The sequence below is a fragment of the Candoia aspera genome, chromosome 6, assembly GCF_035149785.1.
Source record: "Candoia aspera isolate rCanAsp1 chromosome 6, rCanAsp1.hap2, whole genome shotgun sequence".
Lineage (NCBI taxonomy): Eukaryota > Metazoa > Chordata > Lepidosauria > Squamata > Boidae > Candoia > Candoia aspera.
Genome location: NC_086158.1, coordinates 87,440,818 through 87,465,542, shown reverse-complemented (window position 1 = coordinate 87,465,542; position 24,725 = coordinate 87,440,818). Strand labels below are relative to the sequence as shown.

Sequence of the window (24,725 nt, the reverse complement as noted above, 5' to 3'; positions counted from 1 at the left end):
TTCAGGTAATAAGCTAATTATTCATGTCTGTGAATCAATGTGCGTGAATGATTAAGAAAATCTGGTTACTTACATATATTTTTAATTCTCTGCTTGGTATTAAGTGACCTCAATTTATTTTTTGGATTCACTATGGCAGTCATAAGAACTGATAGAAATTCAAAGGAGCTACACCTAGTATGCAAGGGGGGCAAGGCTACTGCCAAGACATCTGCAACCTCTAGAAATTCCTGAGAGCTTTCAAGGGTATAACCATATCTGTGGATTCTCAGATAACCACTCAAAGAACTCCAGTTGCCAAGAAAGTAGCCAGTTCTTATAGATCAGCCTAAAGTAAATAGAATATGACAGCTGAATATCTTAGGCTGAGTGGTGATTACAGTTCCCTTACGAATTGTCATACATTGTGGCCACAATGCCCTTACAAAGAATGTGATCATTTTGCAACTATACAAATCTTGCAAAAAAGAGTTGGCTTTTTGGACATAGTACTTATAGTAACAACCCATGTGGTTATGAATGGCTAAAATGTCTCTTTTTAGACGTGTATTGTCTAAAATTGCATGACATGTTTTTGTCCTCTTCTAGCTGGGAGTCCGTGGCATTCTTCAGGATACAGTCCATATAACAACAGCATTTATCTATCTGGATCCCATCCTATGGGCAGCTACCAAGGTGGAAGAGGTATCCAGATGCCCAGAACTGCTAGATTGGAAGATACTGAACATCATCCCTCAGAAGATGGCAGTGATTATATTGAACTGTTGCAGCATGGTATGGCTGGGGAGATGAGCAGATACTAATTTTCCTGAGCTTGACAAGCATCCTAAAATCAGTTTACATTGTTGAGACTTCCATGTATACATAATTTACTATATGGTATTAAATGGCTCTTTCTCTAATCCACAGTCATATCCATAACTCTACTTAGTTACAGGAATTAAGTAAGATTACAAATTTATTTCTTTAATAACCTGTGGATTTTTAGTTAAACTTTCATATAAGCAGCAAAATACCACAGGATTTCAGAATGATGTACAAATAAACAAAGCCTTCAGAATCTCAAAACTAGCCCAAAGTTGCAAGATCTAGTTTTTGTATTCTGAGTTACTGAAATAGATGAAGTTCACAGATCAGTTTAAATGCACTTGATCTATATTGACAGTTGATAATCATGGTGAGAAATAAGTGCAATAGTTAGAAAGTGCTGTTGAAGGTGTTACCCACTTTCAAAAGACTGTCCTTATCTTTTTGAATAATACTGTCTTGGTTTATATTTGATTTTAAGTTATCAAATGATTTTGGCTTAACATATGTGAACTCAGTTATTATGAATTTTTAAACCAGGGCTTCTGGCTTAGCATGTTTCATTAACTCAGCTTACTGAGATTAATAGTATAAACCATGGTAAAACAAACTAGTTTAGCACAATATCTGTGAACTCAGTTACTGTTTATTGATAACTCATTTTAAAAAAAGGGATGTTCAAGTACTAAAGGATCTGCCCATAGACTGGGAGTGGTCTACTTGGAAGCTTTGTTTTTCTCTTATCTGATTCAAAATATTTGTGACTTACATTCAGAAATATGTTTTTTATTTCTGCAAAAACAACCAGACTTTTTTTGGGTACCACATGTTGTTTGTTTTTCTCTCAGAGACTGGTACTTCATGAAGGTATACAGGAACTCCCTGGAATTCTCACTTTTATTTTCCAGTCAATAAATGGGTATATAGAGATGTAAAAATACAGAGATATATAGTCATTCCTTTTCATGCCTTCCGAAGTGTTAAATTTTTTCCTAGCTTTCTAACTTTCTCTTCTGCACCAACTGTAAGTGAATGGAAACTAGTGGAACAGCACTTGCTGCTGTGTTGGCAACAGCAGCCCAACTGCAGATAAATGAACTGCTTGAGTCTTCTGGCAAGGCCATGCTGCTGCCACAACAAGCTTATTAGCTAGGATCAGGCATTTGGAAGTGGCCTTAGATCAAGGCAATTTCACCCAACATTATATTCTTTGAATGGCAGGACTATCTGAGATCTTTCACATTACGAGCTATCAGCATACAAAACATTTGTTCTACTACACTAAATTGAACATCCTTCACTTTTTAAGAAGAAGGCATAGGAAGGTGGAGTTGTACTGAAGAACTGAGTGATGAATGGAGATGAATTGTCAGCAGAACAATTTTGTACTTGCACTGCTTGTGTTGATATTTTGCCTTTCCCCATCTTACCTAGCTCAGGAATGCAGTTCATGGATGCTAATGCTAGCTCGGCGCAGTGCCCAGGCTCTTCTGGACTATGCAGTCACTGCTGACCCACGTATGTTGTTGGCTGTCCAAAGACACCTAGCTGCTTCTCAGGATGAGAATGGAGATACGTAAGTACACTTTGGAAAGATAAGGGCTCCTGGTCTGAGATCATTTGGAAAGAATTAGTCTTAAAATTTTGTGGCACTGTTCTAGTCTTTTCCTCATTATTGGGATAATTTCTGTCAGCTGTGTGCTGAAGACAAGGCTATGACTTAGCTACAAAGCCCTACGTGGAAAAGAATTCTGTAGTCCCTGGTTTCAACAAGCCCTGTGAGAAAGGAATTCTACAACCTCACCTAGCAAGATATTTTTTCTTTCTTCTGAAATATGTGATATTATGCGTAAGTTGATGTAACTATAGCCTCTCCAGTGTACTGGTGGGGAGTGTGTGTGTGTATACATCTACAGTACATCTACATCTATATACATTTTATTAAATAAAAAACAATAAGAAAAACAACTGAAATGCTTTTAAAAAATAAACATGAGTCCAGGTATGTCAGAAACAAGCAAATGGGAGGCAAGTAAAACTTACATGAGAGGAATCCTAATGAAGTTTGCAGCAAACCAGAAAAAAGAATATAGATGGAAATCACAATTAAAAATAAAGGAATTAAAACTGATTCATAAAATCAATCCAGGATGACAAGCACTGAGTTTGCTAAATAAAATTAAACAACAATTATTGGAAATGATAGAATTTCATAAGAAGATAAAATATGTTAAAATAATTTTGAAAACGCAGGCAAACCAGGAAATTTCTGGCATACCAAATTAGAAAAGAAAAAGAAAAGAGGATGATAACAGTGATAAAAAAGGGAACTAATTGCTACATACAAGATAGGAAATTATAGAAGAACTCACAATTTTTTAAAGGAACTACACTATAGGCATAAAATTGATGAAGGAAATTTGAAAATTTAAATCGAATACCTAGAGATTGAAGATCATAGACAATATTAAACAAATCTATACCAACAAAGAAGCAATAAAGGCGGTGGCTAAATTAGATGATAGATAGATAGATAGATAGATAGATAGATAGATAGATAGATAGATAGATAGATAGATAGATAAAAAATCAAAAGTGGTAAGGCACCAGACCCAGATGGGCTAACAGCCCTATATATTAGAAAAAGCTAGATGAGGAACTGGTGGAACCACTATTAAAGATGATAAATCAAATTAAACCAACAAAAACAATACCAAAGACATGGGAAGAGGCATATATAATGCTAAAACAAAGTAGAAAATGACCTGAAGAAACCTCAGTCATATAGACCAATTTCTTTACTGAATGTTGATTATAAGGGATTTACTACTATATTAGCTGAACACACGAGGAAGTGCATTTCTGAAATTATGTACACAGATCGGACAGATTATATTCCAAAAAGGAAGATGAAAATTAACAGCGGATTTATCATAAATTCACCAATATTAAGAAAAAGAAGGCAGCAGTGATATTCCTTGATTTGAAAAAGCCTTTGACAATTTGGAATTAACTTTTTTACTAGAAGTCTTAAATAAAATGAATCCTGCAGAAGAACTTAAAAACTGGATGGAGAGCATATATCAGTAGCAAACAACGAAGTTTACAACAAATGGAATGTTCTTTACAAGCTTTTCAGTTAGCAAAGGCAAAAGGCAAGGGTATCCTCCCTCTTTATTATTTCTAATTGCCCTGAAATTTTGGACATCAAGATCCAAAAAGATAAATAGATAAATGGGAACGAAATTCAAGTAGAGGAATAAAAGCTGAAATGTTATGCAGACAATGTAGCACTAACAACCAGAAAGCCCTATATGACAGTTGATGAAAGTAATGAAAGATTTTGGCTACCTTTCAAAACTAATGAAAAGAAAACAAAGATAATATAAATGTAATAAGAATGAAACTTTGTGGAAACCCTCAAGAATGAAACTTTGTGGAAAAAGAGACTTCTTGTGAGATACAGTATATATAAAAAGACAGGATAAAATAATAATAATAATAATAATAGAGCCAGTGAAATATTTAACACTTTGACAGGATGCAGTAAAGATGTATTCCAAAACAAATATAATGAATTGTGGAAAGAAATAAAAATTTTTGAAAGGTAGGAATGCTTAAAACTTTCCTGGCTAGGACTTATAGTGACAACAAAAATGAATGTATTACCCAGGATAAACTTTCTATTTCAAATGGCACCAATTCAAATCTCAAAAAAAAATTTGAGGGACTGGAAAGGAACAATCAATAGATTTATATAGAGGAGGAAAAAATCAAGAATAAGATTAAAAATTTTGCAAGACACAAAAGAGAGGTGGACTGGTTTTCCCCAATCTTAGACTATATTTTATGGTAAGCTGTCTGCCATGGATAACAAAATGGATAAAATTTCCTATACTAATAAAGTGTGTTAAAAATGTGGAATCTCTTGAAAGCATTGCTATTCATATTCATTCATATTCAAATGATATACATTTATACAGAACCCAGGTCACTTACTAGGATAGATTTAAAACAGTCATTGGAAAAACTAAATACACCCCATAGAAATTTTCAACTTTTTTTAACATACTTTAACATGCAGATATTTGATCTTCATTTCAGCAATATTGATAAAAGGGATGTAACGGGTACCAGGCACTATTCACAACTTGTACTCCATTGTGTAATTTAAATAAACATAAATGTACATTTCATTTGTGGAAAAAGTAAGTACACACCTACATTTACCACTGCCATAAATGCCTAAAATTAGAATCAGGTACACCAGATAAGGTGCAAATGATTAAAACATTCCTAGGGAGGATCTAGGAGGAACCTGTCTTGTTGAAACCTCAGACATTTCATTTGATTTGTTGTTAAAGTGTGTGGTATCACCATGCCTAGATCCAAAGAGCCCTCTGAGGCCATCAGAAAGAAGGTTATAGATGCCTATGAGTGTCTGTGCCTATGAGCAATCTAAAAAGATTGCTAAACAATTGGACATTAATCATTCCACTATTTGGAAGATCACCTACAAGTGGAGATTTCAAACAATTGCCAGCTTGCCCAGGCCAGGTCTTCCTGGCAAGTACAGCCTGAGAGCAGAACGCAAGATGCTGAAAAAAGTCTCTGAGAACCCCAGAATTTCATCACGTGATCCACAGGTAGCTCTTGCCACTATTGATGTTGAAGTGCAGGAATCTGTCATTAGAAAGAAGCTGCACAAACTAGATTTACATGGTGTGCCAGGACAAGAGAACATCAGGTAAGACTAAAGTTTGCTCATAAACACTTAGGCAAAGACCAGGACTTCTGGAACAATGTGCTCTGGACAAAAAAGGCAAAGACCACAGTACCAGAAGACATGTTTGGCGATAACCAAAGACAGCATTTTTTCAGAGGAACCTGATACCAGTTGTAAAGCATGGTGGTGGAAATGTTAGGGTTTGAGCTGCTTTGCTGCATCTGGGCCTGAGCGGCTCATCATCATTGAATCCACTATGAGTTCTTCATTGTACCAGAGGGTGCTTGAGGATAATGTGACACCATCTGTCAGAAGATAAACTCAACCGAAAGTGGACCTTGCAATATGACAATGACCCTGATCATTCCAGTAAATCCACTGAAGAATAGCTAAAATAAAAATAAAAATGGAGGTTTCTGGAATGGCCAAGTCAAAGCCTGAACCTAAATTCCATCAGGATGCTGTGGGGTGATTTGAAACAGCTGTGCATGCAAGAAAGCCCTCAAATATCGTACAGCTGAAAAAATTCTGCATGGAGGAGTGGGAAAAAAATCCTCCCAGTTGTGTCAGAGACTGGTAGACAGTTATGAGAAACATCTACTTGAGGTTTCTGCCAAAGGAGGCCCTACCAAGTATTAGAGCCAAGGGTGTACTTACTTTTTCAACAGAAGGAAATGTGATATCTGTTAATTTTATGTTGAATACATGATTGCAAAGTCCATTTTTCAAAGTTTTTTGTTCAATTACATCACCTTTAAGGCTGAGAGAAGGAAGATAGATACTTTTGAACTGGGGTGTTGGAGGAAAATTCTGAGAGTGCCTTGGACTCTCAGATCAAACCGGTCCATACTCCAGGAAATAAAGCCAGACTGCTCACTTGAGGGAATGATATTAAAAGGCAAAACTGAAATACTTTGGCCACATAATGAGAAGACAGGACAACCTGGAGAAGATGATGATGTTAGGGAAAGTGAAAGGCGAAAGGAAGAGGGGCTGACCAAAGGCAAGATGGATAGATGATATTCTAGAGGTGACGTACTCATCCTTGGGGGAACTGGGGGTGGTGACAACTGACAGGAAGCTCTGGCGTGGGCTGGTCCATGAAGTCACAAAGAGTCGGAAGTGACTGAACGAATAAACAACAACCGCATGTTAAAAAAGAAAAACTTTACATGAGGTGTACTTACTTTTTCACATGACCGTAAATTGTTAGTGAAATACGATACGGAGACAGAACAAATAAAACATTGTATGATAAAATTGTATGGATGCAAAATTTTAAAGAAGTAATGTTAGAACAATGGGAAGACCTTTAGAAAAAATCAATAAAATTTATACCAAGCCACAACCTGAGGGAAAATTGGTATAAATGTTCTACAGATGGTATATAACTCTCTTCCTTCTTGTGAAAGTTATTGGGATGTTTATAGATCTCAATAGCTTCTCTGTGTATTGGGGAAGATGATTTGACATGATTGTTAGCACTTGTGTGTCTTTAAAATGAATTGTGTGCCCATTATGTAGCAGTGCTACCATGGATTTTTCAAGTTGCTCTAGTTGACTATCTTTCATGTTCTTTTAATCAAGTGTTAATACTACATTTTGTAGACAAGAGTCTGAAGGTTAACAGAGCTTGGTTTTCAGCTTTACATCACACCAAAATAAAACAGCCCTTAATTAACCAACACTATATAGAATCTATAGCAGTCTCACCTGAAAAGTAATAAACAGTGTGTCCAAAGAAGGACCATTTAAAAATTTGCTCCTTTGGAACTACTTCAACTCAGACCAATTACAAATTCACTTGGAGGAAGAATCAGTCAGAAACTGGCTTTCCAGAATCCTGATGACATGGTCCAATTAGAGATTAGTTCTGTTACAAATACAAGAGCTCAGTCAGTTTCTGCTCTGTTGCCTGTGAGCTGTCAAGAAGAATGCTACAGAGCAGACCACTTTCACCTCTGAAGATGCCAGCCACAGTTTTTTTTTGGCAAGTTGGAAGATGAAGGCTTTAGGGTTCACACATTGTAATTTCTAACTTCTGTGTGTTGACTAGCATTGCTGTCACAATTAGGGGCTACATCTCCTTGTTCCTAAATCCATGTTTTTCTCCCTCACAGGCCTTTGCACTTAGCTATTATTCATGAGCAGACGGCTGTGATTGTGCAGCTGGTCCAAGTGGCTGTAAGCATTCCTAATCAACAGATCATCAATATCACCAATCACCTGCAGCAGGTATAATAGGTAGTGTCTCAAATTCAGTGGTTGCCAATTTGTGTTGAGAGAATGGTGCCCACATGCATGGCATGCATTCTGGGGGAGATCTGACAGGGAGATGTACTTGGATTCACTTGAACATAAGTACAGCTCTTTGTGTAATTTGATTCCTGGGTTGTGCATACAGGTGTATTTGTAGTTGCGCAAATACAAGTAGAATTCCCTTTGGAGAATGCCTATTCCTGTTAGCTTGCTCTGTTCTTTTGATGGAACTTGGTCCTTCTCCCCTCTTTTCTTAGACACCATTACATCTGGCTGTGATCACCCATCAGCCCAGGGTGGCTGGTTTCTTACTTCAGGCTGGAGCAGACCCCACTTTGCTGGATCGCTATGGCAACTCAGTTGTGCATTTGGCTGTACATTTGGATGACGAAGAGATGTTGAAGACTCTCCTCTGCCACTTGGGCTCCCAGACTCTCCCTCTTCTTGAGATACCTAACTATCTTGGTGAGTAATACGGGAATTGTAAGAAACCTGGGTCTCTTATCACGGGTCCATTGGAATCAAATTGGATGTTTAAGGAAGTGTGGTGGTGGTGGTGGTGGTGGTGGAGGAGGAGGAGGAGGAGGAGGAGGAGGAGGAGGAGGAGAAGATGAGAATATTATTCAATCCTCTATCATTAATTGGTGCTTCAGTCCTGGTTTGGGCTTGCAGGATGAGCCTCCTAGTCCTGCTGCAAGAGCTGTAATCTCATTGTACAGTTACAATTACTACTATTGCTTCAGGCCTTTTCCCTGTGCATCTTGCTGTGAAGTGCACAAAACCAGCCTGTCTTGAGTTGCTAGTTGAGGAAGGAGCGAATGTGAATGCAGCAGAACGGCAGAGTGGACGGACACCTTTACATCTAGCTATTGAAATGGATAACCTTAACATGGCTATATGTTTGATGAAGAAGGTGAGTGGCGGGGAGGCTGTTGATGGGGCATTAGAGCATTCTGCTCTGCAATAAGATAACTGTTCTGTTATAGTACTAGAAGATCACTATGAACAAGTGATCCTCCATCCAGGAACAAGGTAGAGATCGTAGTTGCTATTTAGTAATCCTGGGAAAGGAGAGGATGCACTAGCAGAGTTTGCACAGGGTTTCTTGATTTTTTCTTTATGTTCCGCCTTGGACTGTTTATGGTTTAGTCTTGAGAACAAGGAAATAAAGGATTGTATGTGAGCCTGATCCACATACTGTACAGATAAAGGAGCTTGATGTCATTGAAAATTGAACATACATATTAAACTCTTTATATGGATTTAAGAGAGCTTGCTCAACTTGGCTAAGTATTATCTTTTGACCAGCAGCTTTCCAGAGTCTTAGATACAGTTTTTTGGCTGGCCTTCCTTCTCCTTGTCCTACTGCATGTTGATGACAGGGACTTACAGTTTGCAGAATAAATGCCCTATGATTGATAAGGTTTAGACATAGTTCACAAGCATAACTTGGGCAAAGTTCTGCCTGCCAGCGTCAGCCTCCACACACTGATTTCTCAGAGCTTGTGTGTTGGAAAGAGGTTGACAGGAGCAGTGACTCCATCTTAGTTTTTGTGGGAAGAATAATACAAGCCAATAAAAAGGAGTACAAGCCTAAACTCATAACTTCCCAAGAGAGAGACAGTACAAATTTGAGAGAATGGTCCAATATTTAGGATAAAAAAGAAAAAGGAAAGTGGAAAGAGAAATATTACAGTAGTCGCGAGGCTGAGAGAAAGATGTTTAGAAGAAGGCCAAGATCTAAAGTAAAGGTCATCAAGCTTGACACTTGACATGTCAGAAAGTGACTTGAAATGGAAGGTTATTGAAAGTTATAGAAATGGGTTCAGTGGGGAGATGGGGCTAATCAGTATTGAAAGAATTCAGGGTCTTGCAGTCCCAGTGCAAGCCAGCTTGTATTTTCAAAGACAATTTGGACAGCTGGTGATTTTGTTATTTTACACAGAAGTAAAGCCCACTTCTAGAAAAGAGTTCTTAGGATTACAATCTAAGGAACACACCTAAAATAATTTATATTAAACTTGTCACAGTTAATAACTGTGAATGTCAACAAAAGTTAATGCAGGCATTATTATATATACATTATAGTCAAATTGAAGTTCACTTACATTTCACTTAAATTACAATTTTATTATAAGAAGATTTGAGGTATGGAAACAAACTGCCTCTCAAAAGTTCTTCCAAAGTAATTATATGCACAGGATTGAGTCATAAAATTTCTGTGAGATTGAAATATGGTGAAAATTTAATTTTATTTAGCATTAAAGATGCTACATATAAATAGAGTCCCTCTGACAGTTCTTGCCCAAAAGTATAATGATTAAATAAAGACCTAACTGCATTGCTGCAGCCATAGTTGCAGTTTCCAAAAAGTATGCAGTAGTGTTTTCCTTGTGCAGTTGCAGCATTTTATAAAATCATAGAAATAATAGGGGCTATTATAAAAAGGTAGTAGACTTACAGGTAGTCCTCACTTAACGACCACAACTGAGCCCAGATTTTGGGGGTTTTTTTAAGACCTGTTTTTACTGCGGTTTTTAAGTGAGTCACAGCAGTAATTAAATGACTCAAGACTTGGCTTGTGGCTTCCTTCGGTTGTTAAGTGAATCAGGAGTTACTTTGCAGTACTGTCAGGGGCAGAGTGTGTCAGATATTTTCCACCAAAACATGACTATAGAAATGCTTCTGTGGCTACAGCATTTTTTTCAGTTAATGTTACTGTTATTTTCAACTAATATTACTCTTTGATTATTAAAATTTTTTACTGTAAGGTCTTCATTGGAATCTATGTTCTACGGTACTAAACAGGTTTAAAGGTACTGTACAGTACTGTAATTTTTTTCTGCTGTAGTAAACTCTGCAGCTTTTGTTACTGTATAGTACTGTATATAAATCTGATTATTATAAAAAAAAAATAATGGCTGTTCCCTCTTTATGGTAGCATTCATGTATTGATGCGTGGGTGAGGGGTACCAAAAGATGTTGTTTTTCCTTAGTGTACAGCATGCGCAAGACTGAATCTGATTACAGTATTGATAATTGGAGAGAGTGAACTGTGAAGGCCAGACTCTACATATAGTCTGTTTGTAAGGAGAAGCCATGGTTCAAAGGAAGGGATAAAAACCTCATACATAGTTTGCAATGTTGAAAATCAGGAGATTAGAGAAGAGATAGACAATACATCCTGTATTGCTTCAACATTTTATCCTGAGGTTGGGTCTCTGCCATCTGCATGACCCAGTAATTTTCTCTTTCACACAGAAATCATTGCCACACATGCAATGTTTGTAATGTACAATGTGTATTACAGTACTGTAAATAAAAATAAAATAATTTCTTTGATTTCTTTTCCAATACTTTGACCTCTCTTTAAAATATAAAGAGAATAAAAATACTGTAAAAGAGGAAGACTGATGGGAGTTTTCAACACATTCCCATCTGCTTTCTCTGTGTTTTCCAAAGGCAGCAGAGGACCAAATACAGGGCTACTGTATTTTTGGGGAAGAATAAATGCAATACAGTATTTGGTCCTCTGCTGCTGTTGGAAAACACAGAGAAAGCAGATGAGACTCTAGCTGTTGAAGAGAGAAAACAGAGAAAGCAGTTGAAGACTCCCAACATTATTTTGCACATACAGTTATACTATGATATTTCTGAAATATTGGAAAAGAAATTAAAATAAAAGAAATGAAATAACAGTAAAACAAATACAGCACAGTAAAAATAAAATGAAATAAAACAAATCTCCTAGATCAACAATGGCCACTGAGACTAAGACACTATAGTAAATAAAATGCTTACCTTACAGCAGTAAAAAAGCAGTAGATACAGCAGTTTGTAGTTGCTGCATTCTGCTTCTAAATACTGTAAAGGAGGGGAAACTATTGGAATAAACAACTGTTTTAAAAACAGTAAACCAGCATTCAGTATTGTTAAATATAATTAAAAATTTGGCAGAGGATAGAACATGCATGCCACCATACAGATCTCTACTTAAGGTAAACAAAAACTGGGGAAAAATTAAAGGTAACCCTAAGTCAATTCAGTACTGTATGGAACAAGTACTTACCTTTCCTGTACAGTAAGGCACACACAAGGTTCCCTCTGCTGGCTGCAAAGGCCCAGGATATCCTGTGATGACGTGACTGGGAAAAAAACTCTGCATGGGCCTCAGAAATCCAGTGTCGTAAGCATGGAGGACTTCCTGGTACCAAAGAGTGGTCATGTGACCCAAAATGGCCATCACTTCCAGAATAGTTGAATCTGGGTCACATGATCACGGAGGCCTTGTGAGGGTCGTAATTTTAGGCCCCAGTCAGAAATCTACTTTTGGGGTACCATTGTAACTTTGAATGGCCTTTAAGCAGCCGGTTGGTAAGTGACGTAGCTATATTTAATTTTTACTTTCCTTTACCAGTCTTTACCTGAAATCTTATCTTTAGGGGAGTTGTGTTGGCAGAGTGCTAGAAAGCATTTGGCCCAGGAGAGATCAGAAAAGTCACACACCAGACATTTCTATAAAAATAAATTTATTTACAGAAAGCACAAAAACATATTTACAGGCTTCTGCGTTCTCACAGGCTCTCAAAGAAGAGAGATTTCTCCCTCAGCTGCATACTCTCTACAAGCCTAAAGAGAAGGAACTGACTAACAAGCTAACTGCCCTCCAGGCTATGCAACTATTAACACCTGAAAAGAGGACAATTAAATTCAACCTCTTCATGATCAGTTACCATAGTAACCTTAATCTGTAGCAGAAAACAATATACCAAACAAGTTGCTGTTGATATAATTTGTGCAGCCAGTTATAATATGCAACATTTTTCTTTTGCTTCCCAATTTTCTTCCATGGCCTGGAAGAATAAATAAGAAGGCTACTTGAGCTCTAAGGTTCTTGAAGTTCTCTCCCAATTCTTCAGATTTTGTTACAGACCTTCCCATTAAAATTCCAACTAATTCCCTCCAAACTCCTTTACTTCTTTGCTTGCCCTTCCCTTCTTGTAAAATGTATCAAGAAATAACAGTGTCTCCAACCAAAGTATGTGACCTCTAAAGTTATAAAAGTACAGACCCAAGGGGTTTTTACTGGGTTGGGCCATGATAAAAAGAACTTCGTGTTTTGTAGTCTGCCCTTTAGAACAGGGGTCTCCAACCTGTTCTAAAGGGCAGACTACCGGTACTGGTCCGTGGCCTATTAGGAACCGGGCCGCACAGCAGGAGGTGAGCGGTTGGCGAGTGAGCAAATTTACAGCCTGAGTATTTACAGCTGCTCCCCATTGCTCGCATTACTGCCTGAGCTCCACCTCCTGTCAGAGAAAGCAAGCCCATTGGCTGCTAGCTCCAAATGGCATGAAGAAAAAAGAATAAAAGGTTGGGAAAAAGAGGAAGCACTTGAATTATCCCCAAACCATCCCCCCCCAGTCCACGGAAAAATTGTCTTCCACGAAACCGGTCCCTAGTGCCAAAAAGGTTGGGAACCGCTGCTTTAGAAGATAATGAAAGAGTCTTAGTATAAATGTGACGAGACCACTGAAATCATTAACAGGACAGATTATCCTCATGGAGAAAATCAGTGGAGAGAGGAGACTGGAGCAGAAGCTTATTTTGATCTTTATATTCTTTCCAGTTTTAACAGAAAAGTTAGGAAATTAATATAGCCACGAAAATTAAAATCTTTTTGAAATGTGTCCAGAGGATGCCTCTCTTTTATTTCCAAGTTTTGTTTATTTGTCTTCCTAGCATATATTAGTAATAATTTTTCAGCCATTGACCAGCATAAGATAACATGCAGTGATGAATTACAAACATGTTATTGTGGCAATCTGGCTATGGAAAAATAATTAAAATTTGGAATTACTAACACAAAGTATAAAATTACAGTTCCATTAAAATTATGGAGCATTATGGAAGCTACATTGTAATACAATGCAATATAAAATTATGCGATATAAATGTTAAGATATAAAACCTATGGGATAATAGCTACAAATAAAACTTGCTAACACAAGTTACAAGATCATATAATTTTAGTTACAAAGTTATTAACTATGGAATAATAGCTAAAATAAAACTTTCTCACATGTTATAACACTAAAACTGTAAGTCAAAACTTAATACTAATATTGAAAAATATGGGAACTATAAATTCCCACTATAAAAAGTAATAGCAATAAAACTAAAAGATTAAAACAGCTGAAATAAATCAATAGAATGCGAATTTATGGACGTGGTCTTTGTCAGTCTGTTAGCTTGAATGGTTATGAATACATGAATTACTTTAAAGTGGTCATGAACCATGAAATAAAGGATAATAGTACTATATACTACTATATATGCAGTCGATTTCAGATCCAATGAAATAAAACAACTAATAAAAAGTTTTTAAAAAATACCAGGGAGGATTAATAGAAAGGTCTTTCCACTTTGCCATCCTGACTCCATCCTCATTCCTTCTTTAAAAAAAACTTTATTAAATTTTTCAACATACAAAATACAAAAAGAAAAAGATCAAATAGAGAGTAAAGAAAAAAAGAGATAAACTAAAAAGTGCAGAAAGAAATAGAAATACAGCAAAAAGAGTGACTTCCAACCTACTCCACAGATACAAATAAAAATACACTAACCTCTTACTCTGATTTTAACTGTAATAAACATTATTTCTATAATCTATACCAACCTAATCATCAAATTGCAAAATCAATTATTCAGCAGTGAAATTGGTCTATAATTCTTAATTAGAGAAGGGTCTTGTCCTTCCTTTCGCAAAATTGCAGAATCCAGCAAAACGGAGTTCATCAGTCTTTTAAAAGGTTGAAGAATCTCATCTTCAATACATCTGTAAAGCAATGTCCGCAAACTCTCTGGACCTGGTGCTTTTCCCAATTTAGATCTTTTTATACCTTCCACTATTTCAAAAGTAGTTACAGAGTTATTCATTATTGCTTTCTGTGACTGTGAGCGTTTTGGCAAATTTTGTTTATTCATCTGTCTTCTCCAAGGAAACTTCTTGTTTTTTATACAAATTAGAAAAAAAAACCTATGATTTCTTAATCCTCTCATTATCCAATAATTCAATATTTCCTTCTATCATTTTCTTTCTTTCCTCAGTGTAGTTTATATGCTAACCATCTTCCTGGTTTATTTGCAAATTCAAAGTGTCTCTCTTTAGTGTATTTCAATTTTGTTTCTGTTTCTCTCAGCCAAAATAGACAATTGCTGATGTAATAACTTAAGTTGATATAAAATATTATTATCTGTTGGATTTTTCTGTGACTCAGTTTCTTTCAGCCTGATCTGGTCCAAAATGGTTTATGTCTTTTGTTGAGATTTCTTTTTAACATTACAGTTGTGATAGATGAAGTAGCCCCTTATAACCGCTTTACTAGTGTCCCAAACGTTTTTTAAATCTACTTTGTTATCCAAATTGATATCAAAAAAGTAATTTAATTTCCTCTTACAGTCTTCCACAAACTTTTCTTTTTGTAAAATTAATTCATTTCAGTCTCCATTGAAATGTCCTGAATGTTTCTTTATTGTCATGCTTACAGGGTTATGGTCAGAAAAGGTCTTTGGCAATAAGAGACTTTATTCATCAGATCCCTTGAGATCCATATCATATAAATTCTTGAAAAAGGTTTATGTCTCTCAGAATAAAAAGTATAATCTCTTGCCAGTCCGTTTTTATGTCTCCAAGAATCCACCAATGCCAATTTATCCATCAGATCAAAAAAAGATATTGGTAGTTTCCCTTGTTTAATTTTAATTTCTCTCTCAGATGTCCTGTCAATCAATGGGGAAATAACTCCATTACAATCCCCCATTAAACACTAACTTTGATATAAAAGAGATGACAATTCATTCAAAAGTTGTCTAAAAATTTACTGTTGTCTTCCTTTGGTATATATACTCCCACAATAATAGATTTAAGTCCATAAAGCTCCACTTCAACTGCTACATATCTACCATGTTCATCAGCTAACAGTAAACATTTCAAATGTGGTTTAACATATAGTACAGTACAAGTCCATTAATTTTCTTCAAACCTGCTGAAATAAATTCATGTCCCCAATTTTTATTTATCAAATATTTTATATCTTTTTTTCCTTATATGAGTTTCTTGTAAGCATATCACATCATGATTCAATTATTTCAAATAATGAAAAAAAATCTTTTCTGAGGGACATTTGCCCCGTTTATATTCCTATGTAAGACAATTTAAGGCCATTTTTATGCAAACAACCCACCAAAGTTTTTCGATGTAGCACCCATCTCTTCATCCTGTATTGTGGAATCCACTTGTTTAGTTCCAGATGCAGCCCTTTGAGTTGCATCCTGCTCCAACTTAGTTCCATGTCTAACAAGAAAATCCTTAGCTTTAGGGATTGAAGTTAACCTGAACCTTCGTTGTTGGTAAGTAAAACTTACCCCTTCTAATTTTTCCCAATGGAAGGGAATCCCATTCTTTTTCAGGACATCAGTTAAAAAAGTATATTCTTTTCTCTTTCTTAGTAGGGATTTCTTTTAGTACAATTACAGGGATTTCTTTTAGTATAATTATGTCCACTTTATCAATGTTTAATTTGGAATCAAAATGACCTTGTAGAACCAACTCTCTTGTTTTTCTCCTGGCAAACTGAACCAAAACATCTCTTGGCATATTGTTTATTGTTGCATACCTTGAATTAATGTGAAAGACTTCTATTTCCTCCATTATTTTGTCATCCTCCCATTCAGTTAAGGCTGCCAGAGCTTGTGAAATCTTTTCTCTGAGACTCTCCTCTTTGGCTTCAGGGATCCAACAGAATTCTTTATCCCTTAATTCAAGAAAGGCAATTCTATCCTTTCTCCCTTTCACTTTCCAGAACATCAACTCTCTGTTGCTTGTTTCACATCTCTTTCCGTTTTCTCTCATTTCTGTTCCAATTTTTTTTCAGTCAGTAAATTTTGTGTCTGTCTTTTTTTCAAAAGCCTCAGAGGATTGTGTAATACTGTGTCATTTAATGGTGAATTCCTCAAACATACTTTTTAACCCTTCAAATTCAGCTGAAGCTCTTTGAACTCTTCTGGGAGCCATGATTTTAATGCTTCAGCTCCCTCTAGTGACAAAAGCTGGTATTTATAATCCAACACTGAAAGGTAGTCAAGAGGAGGAGAAAGTTTCCAGTTACGAAGTATCCAATTACAAAGGCATGTGTTCAAATCGAAAGTCTTTTGTTATCAATGTTTAAAAAGAATAACCAATCCCAGCTTCAAAAAAACAACACAGCAGACACTTTCCCACAGAGACTTAAAAAAAAAATAGTCCCAACAAAGCAAAATCTTTTAATACTTAAAAGGTTTAAAAGTAAAAATAGATAATACCCACAGTATTTTTCCCTTCAAAAAAAAATACTTAAACGGTTTGACTTTGTTTCTTTTCTCAAACTTTAATCCTTCAAAGCAGTTAAAATATGCAAAAAAAAAAAAATCCCCCAAATAATGAGAGTTTAACCAAGAGAATCAATATTTCTGCATTGGGGAAAGCCTCTTTAAATTCAGACAGTTTAAAAACGTAGGAGTGATTTTAGAAATGGGGTGGTTGGAGTTAATGTCCATACTTAGGCTTCAGTGTGGCTTGGAAAAGATGACAACCCTGCCTCCCAGCTGCTTCACTCACCATTCGATCACTGGAACAACATTTTGTGATTCTCTGGCAAGAAGCAGCTGTCCAGAGGGCCCAGGGGATGATTCCTTGAATTCTGCTTCTTCTGAAGAATGTTTCTGGGCTCCAAGGACCTGCCTGAGCCGCCAAGCAAACATTGTGTTGTCTGTCCTAATCCCAGAGTTTGGGTGGACCAGTCACTCCGCCATTTTTCCCCACCAGAAGTCAGCGATTAAATTGTTCTATACTTATTGTACATAAGTAAACCAATGACAATTCTCTTGTTTTTAACTTAGGTTCTCCTTCAACAAACTTTAGTAACATAGTGTGTCAACCATGTTGGTTTCACACACTTCTCTCTTCTGAAAAAAGCTTCTTGGGGTGACAACCATAAAGGAACTTTAGGGGACAATCTTGGTTTATATTTATTACAGACTCTCAGTATGGCACGCCTAATAAAATGATTTTTAAAATCTATATTAATCTTAGCTTTCTCATACCATAAATAGCCATGCCACCCAAATCTTAAGTCATGACCTCCCAACTCTAATAACTTCTTGTTCTTCAAGGTCATCCACTCCTTCATCCATAGGAAACAACAGGCATCAAAATACAATTTCAAATCAGGAAGTCCTAACCCCCCTCTTTCCTTAGCATCTTGTAATAATTTGTATTTAATTCTTGGTTTCTTACTTTGCCATATAAGCTTAGAAATATTGTTTTGCCATTGCTTAAATGGTACATTCGTTGTCAATATTGGTATTGTCTGAAAGAAAAATAACATTCAGGGTAAAACATTCATCTTAATCACTGAGATACTTCGCAACAGTGATAATTGAAGTTTATCCCACCTCAATAAATCTTTTTTAACACCTTTAACTATCTTTAATACCTTAACATAATTATTCTGAACAGTGTACAATTCATGTTTGACAATGTAACTCCTAAATATTTAACCTGTTTCTCAATTTTAAAACCAGTCTTGTTTTAACCAACCTTTGTTTTTTGTTTCTTTTAAAACCAGCTAATACACCAAAGTCTTTCCATTTTTCATCAAATGTTCAATATAATTCAAAGGTTCTTTAGTCAAAACTAAATCATCAGCAAAAAGCCCTCAGTTTATAGAGTTCTTTTTTAATCTTCAAACCTTTTATTTTTTCATCTTGTCTAATATCTCTATTTAGCACTTCCAAGACTAAAATAAAAAGTAAAAGGGACAAACTTGTCTTGTCCCTTTCTATATCTGAAATGGTTTAGTTAAGTCACCAACTCCATCCTCATTCCTAAGACAATGCTTTTCATCAGTTAATGACAAAAAGATTGTTTTACCAATTTGACAGGCTTACTGCTTGCATGAAGATTGCTCAGCTCCTGAGGATGGGAACACATGTGGAGAACAAAATTTTGTAGTTTATGTACAGCTGTAATTATGCACATTAGACATACTTGCCCTTTCAGTAGGTTTCAGTTTGGTTGCACCATTTGTATTTATTAAAGAAGTATACTTATGAAGCTTTTAGGAATGATTATTTTGGCTTCATTCAGTATTGCAGATATTAAAATGAGTCAAAGGAAATAAACTGGCAACTGTGAGACAGGCTGTTAACTATTAGCACAGCCTTTTCCAGTCTGCTACTATCTGGTTATGTAGGATTAGTGTCTTTCATCATTGCTGGCTAGAGGTGGTGAGAGCTGAAATCCTATTGGGAAAGATTATGGTTGAATTAGATGCAGCCTATAGGACCTTGTAAACCCATGTCTTTTACATAGACAGTTTCTGCTTTCTGAAATTCTGAAAGCAGAAATTGTCTTATATGTACAAGACGTGGGTTTTCAAGGCCCTATAGGCTGCATCTCCTTGGATGGTTGTAGAATCTTGGGATCTAAATCCTTTTGCACAGATGGGAAAGGTTGACTTTTGTCTTCCACTCATGCTGTATCCTTTCTTTTACAAGCTGGGAGCTGATGTGAATGCTCAGACATCTGCTGGGAATACACCCCTTCACTTGGCAGCAGGAATGGGTTCTCCAGTTCTTACAAAGATGCTAATCAGTGCAGGTAATGCATTTATTCAATACATCCTGAGTAATTTAGCTTCCTCTGAGAAATAGTGGAATTGTTTGGAGGGAAAGGGAGGGATACACCTTCATTTTTTTGTTTTGTTGTGTTAAAGAGTGTTCTAGTTTTGAAACCAGATATTACTGAAATTTTAAATTTCATATTCTGATACTTTAGTTTCTTTCCATTGGTTCCCACCTAACTGCATGACTCTCCTCTCCCCTCACACCCACTTTATAGTTTATTTAATGGATCTATATACTACTAAAACTCTTGTGTCTGTTGATACTTTGTAATCTTCAACTGGGCAAAACGGTGCATCATAGGACAACAATTTTGAACCAAGGTACTTCAGATGGGCTAACGTACAGAATGTGTCCAAAATCTGGGACTCATTACTCCTGTAGGATTGAAATTTGTGGCTCCTTCAGCACCATTGTGCTCAGCTGAGATCACATGATCATCATGGGTGTATCCCTGACCTCTTTCCCGCCTCCCTCTGGCCCCTGCACCCAATCGGCTGGCAGCAAGGCCCGATGGGCGAGTGGCGATTGGCTGCTTTGGAAACGAGACAGAAATCTAAAATCTCTTAATGGTGGTGGGCATTGAGGGAACTATGAGGGAGTGACTTGGATGCCTGCTGGTGAGGTAGGGCTGGCAGGGGGGCACCAATTGTTGATGAGTGAGCCTCTTTCCTTGAGGGAGGGGGCCCTTGGGGACACGCTGGAATGGGAAGCGGGGTGCAGTTTTCCTCATGGTCTGCGGCCCTCTTTGTTCCACCTCCCCCAGCAAAGTGGCAGGCAGTTCCGCAGGTCAGCCAATGAGGAGGAGGTGGTGGCAGCGGCTTCACCGGGGCTTTCCAGAGGGTTGTGAGGGGAGGGCAAATGATACAAGCCTATATTATGTGGGGAGGGAGGGAGGGAGGGAAGGAAGGAAGCAGGGAGGAAGGTAGAGGGGAGGGGAGGAGGAGGGAGGAAGATTTCTGATGCTCCCTGCCAGCTTCCCACAAAGTCAATGGGGAAGCTGGTAGCAAGTTGGAAGTCACTCCCACTCCCGCTGCTTTTTTGCCTTTGATCATTCTGTTTATCCGTTTAGGTAAATAAGTATCTCTGAAACAATGACCCAGTGGGTCATGGGTTGTGTACTATCTATTAAATGTATGTCACAAAATATGTGTTGAACTACCATATATATTTGGTAATGGTGCTCTCTGGATAGTTTTGGCTGCTATAGTTCAGAACATTTAGGGGGAGTCAAGTCTACCTCTGATTTAGGCTATACTACCATGTGATTAAGAGGAAATAATTATGGCTGAAGATTTTTGTCAAGTGTGTCCAATTCATGTCAGCTAGAGGGATGCATTTCCCATCTAATGGGTGCTCTGACCCTGCAGCTGTATCATCTCCATTTGAGATAGGTTAAGGTGAATACTGTCTGATTTGGGGGTGGGGGGAATTCTGCCTCAGGAGGGGATATTGTGTGCAGTCCCTGAATTTTAAGTTTTTGGATCTACAGTATATACTGTTCTCTTGTATGCTAGGATTTGTTTCTTCCCTTCCCATTTTTGTCAAGTAGATTGGAGCTGTGAAGGGTTGTCTTCTGTGCTACCTATTCTTTCTTTCCAGTCCATCTTAATTCGTTTCTTGTATAATTTTTGAGTCTAGTATAGAATTATACTATACTAGAATTACTACAGATGGAATTGAGAATACATTCTAAACATTATGAGGGGCACGTGAAATGGTTTCAGCAATGTTGGCAGTATTGGCCTTTTGACTGATGATCACCATAGCTGATGTTTGTCATTAGAGCTTTCTTCTGGTTTTTTTTTTAATCCAGATGTATCTGATTCTCGGAGACTACCTGGACAAGTCCCTACATTTTTTTTGGCAAGACTTCAGATGTGGTTTGCCATTGCCTGCTTCCTAGGGCTGAGAGAGAGTGACTGGACCAAGGTCACCCAGCTGGCTAGAAACTGGGAGACTGTGAGTTCTAGCCTCCCAGTTCCTAGCCTGATGCCTTAACCACTACACCAAACTGGCTCTCTCTCTCAAAAAAAAAGTCTTTTAAGTTCATCTTAATTTTTGCTCCATTTTAGCAATATTCTGACTGCTCTGTATTTCTTTTCCCAGGAGCAGATGTTTTATGTGAAAATGATGAGCCTATCTTAGCCCCCTCATCCCAACCAAGCAGTGATGTTGAGCTGGAGGATGAGGAATGGGTCACAGAACTGGGAGAGACTTGTGATGAACTGACTGAGCAAGGCCTGGATTGTATTGCTGAGTTGGAGAGTGAGCAGTCCAATGCACGTGAAAGAAATCAGGGCCGGGGACATACCCCATTTGATTTGACTTGTAGCCAGAAGGTAGGTAATGGCTGGAGGGGTAAAGGGATTCAGCTGGTGTTCTAAAGCAGTGAAGCAATTCAGTTACCACTTACATCTGTTAAGAATTTCTGATTGCTCTCCATATACTTTTTATATCACATTTATTGTGAGATCGACCCATGTACTGTTGCAGTTCCTCCATGCAAGATGGCCTCCTTTTAGCAGGCGTCTTGCTAAAGGGTAACCTAGTAAGGAATATTTAAGATCCAGTTTCTTCCTTTGTAGGTAAGAGAGATACTACTACAAGCTTCAAAACAAGATGTTAGAAGGAAGGAGGCTGCTACCTCTTCTGTGTCTAGGCAAGGTAGGCAAATTTGGCAGAATCCCACTACAAACTAATCAGCTTGCCTGACTGGATACGTGCTGAGTCATTTTGGGTATCTACTTGCTTCTGGCTATGGAGAGGGCACAGTGTTATTTTGGATATATCCTCCTGCATAGAAATGGGAAATTGTAGGGAAAGACTCTGGCGTGGGCTGGTCCATGAAGTCACGAAGAGTCGGAAGCGACTAAACGAATAAACAACAACAACAGGGAAAGACCAGCAGTTTCTTAATTTTTGCAAATAGGAAGAACCTCTCATTCTCCACCTCTGATCTGTTTCAGGCAGCATCCTATTTCTGAATAATGATGTTCTTCAGAGTCTAGAGAAGCTCTTAAACCAGGGCTGCCAAGGGGCAAATTGGGCAGAATTGGCCAAGAAATTAGGTCTCTGCAGCTTAGTGGAGACGTACAAAGACACAGTTTCCCCCAGCAGAAGACTCCTACTCAGCTATGAGGTCAGTAATCCTCCCTCACTTGTTCTGTCATCCCATTCCTTGAGTTCCCCTTTAATTTCTGATTTTTCTCAGATGGCTGGTGGCAGTCTTGAAGGTCTGTTGGAAGCACTTGGCTCTATGGGACTGACAGAGGGCGTGAGATTACTACAGAGACCAGAAACTTTTGACAAGCTTCAAAGTGCAGGTAACAATACAGAGTATGAGCAAGACTACAAGTGAATGGGGAAAATAAAAGGTAGTGATTACATTTTCTCTGTGTCTCAGAGCTGAAGGAAGACAGTGCTTATGGCAGTCAGTCAGTGGAAGAGGAGCCAGAAGCTCTACCTGGGAAGCTGCAATCTGCCCCATTTCTGGAACCACCTTCTTCCTTGCCTCACAACCAGCAGGAGCAAGTGCACTGACACTAGATGAGCATCAGGAGAAAATGACTATTGGTTGCTTACAGCATGTGCCTCTCAGGGTCCAGGATACTATCATCAGTAGAGAATTACTGTACAGTCTGGGTCACCCCCATTTTCATGGCCAGTTTGCTGCCTATATCAGCCAGGGCCCCATAAATATGGGGAAATGTGATTGCTCTTATTCTAATACCTTTTATCAAGCTCTGGCCCAGGCCTGCTCACATTCTAGAATTTTTTAACTGCAGGTCCCTTCATTTTATGGTGAGGACTCACTTGATAGTGGAAGCTGCCTGGTGAAAAAATTGGATTTCAATAATGAATGCAGACTGGGATATTGCAAATTACTTTGACCATTCTCTTGAATACAGCTTTAATAACTATCAGCACAAACATTACTGATAAAAGCATTCTCATGAACAGTAATCAGCTTCCACAAACCACCCACACCCTGCCCAACATTTTGGTCCCAGGTAACTGTTTCCTTTTACATTCCTCTCTTCAAAGAAGTCTTCTATTGCAAAGTGCATTTGATGAGGGGATTTTCAACTCAACTTATTCAATAATGATGTAGGCTGCCCTGAGTTGTATGCCAAGCAGGGTGGCTATATGAATTGATTACATAAAATAAAACTCTGTGTGTAGCATTCTGATGATGCTAATTCCCCCAATAAGAAAGAAAGGTAACAATCTTTGCTAATAGTAGCTCAGAGTTTGAAATAGTTATTTTCAATTTTAAATCTCTTCTGGCATATGAATCGCCTTTGTTCAGAAATCTATAAATTTCATGACTAGGAAAATGCAAAATTGCATAGTATCTTATTTTGTTGTTCAAGGTGGTTCTGTTTAGCAGTTTTGATTTGGGAAATGAAAAGATACAGATTGAGCAAGATGTTGCAGCAAAAACAAAGTTCTGCCAGAATGAACTGTTTAACATTTAAAAAGTTTCCCTAGTTAGAAGTAGATTGTGTGTTGGCTTAATAATGTAGGGCTGGCAAAAATTCCTCATGTTCGAGTGCCTTTAAAATTTGACTGAAATGAACATAAGATTGTAGGATAGGGAAGGTAATTGCCAGTTTCTTGTATTAACAGCATTCTGTGTGACTAAAACTAATTAACATGTAAAGCCAGATTACTTTTGTAAGGTGTACGGAAATAATAATTGTATGTTATTTTGCATGCAGAATCAGAAATGTCCTGCGCTGAATAAAAATTTTCTACCTCTCTTGCTTAATGTATTTTTTCACCCTTCACAAAAATGCTTCAGCTGGACTTCTAACAGGAAATACTTCGTCCTCACCTTAGTTCTAACAGCACTGTTTAGTAGGCTGCTTTCTGCCAGCATTTCTTACCTTCCTCTGGCTTTATTCCTTTTAAAGTCATATAACCCTTTTAAAAAGAAGTATCTTGCTTCCCTCTTAGTTTTCTCTATAGTGACTTCTTACCATTTTGATACTTAGTATGATTAGTGGTCACCCTGTTACATTTTTATTGTGGTAACTTCTCTTTCCCCATTAAGCCCCCTCCCCCCATTTAATCTATAAATTGAAAAAAAATTAAAAATTTGTATTGTGGTTTTATTATAAAGCTCAATATCGTATTTTACCCTTTATTGCTTATTTTCAGTGGTGGTTTTCTGCTTTTTTATGAGTTTAGTTTTTAATTTGAAAGC

The 24,725-nt window shown here is 37.4% G+C and overlaps 1 protein-coding gene across 3 annotated transcripts in view; it reads left to right on the top strand.

Moving 5' to 3' along the window:
• NFKB2 (nuclear factor kappa B subunit 2) overlaps window positions 1–24,281 on the top strand; it is a 47,489-nt gene extending 23,208 nt beyond the window's left edge. For all 3 annotated transcript variants that reach the window (XM_063307602.1, XM_063307603.1, XM_063307601.1), the window contains 11 exons: window positions 589–774; window positions 2,242–2,383; window positions 7,654–7,768; window positions 8,050–8,257; window positions 8,536–8,705; window positions 19,388–19,490; window positions 21,623–21,855; window positions 22,102–22,180; window positions 22,483–22,655; window positions 22,728–22,839; window positions 22,920–24,281. In XM_063307602.1, the coding sequence (XP_063163672.1) occupies window positions 589–774; window positions 2,242–2,383; window positions 7,654–7,768; window positions 8,050–8,257; window positions 8,536–8,705; window positions 19,388–19,490; window positions 21,623–21,855; window positions 22,102–22,180; window positions 22,483–22,655; window positions 22,728–22,839; window positions 22,920–23,056 (1,658 nt within the window). In that variant the 3' untranslated portion in view covers window positions 23,057–24,281. The remainder of the gene's footprint in view (window positions 1–588; window positions 775–2,241; window positions 2,384–7,653; window positions 7,769–8,049; window positions 8,258–8,535; window positions 8,706–19,387; window positions 19,491–21,622; window positions 21,856–22,101; window positions 22,181–22,482; window positions 22,656–22,727; window positions 22,840–22,919) is intronic.
• The last annotated feature ends 444 nt before the right edge of the window (window positions 24,282–24,725 follow it).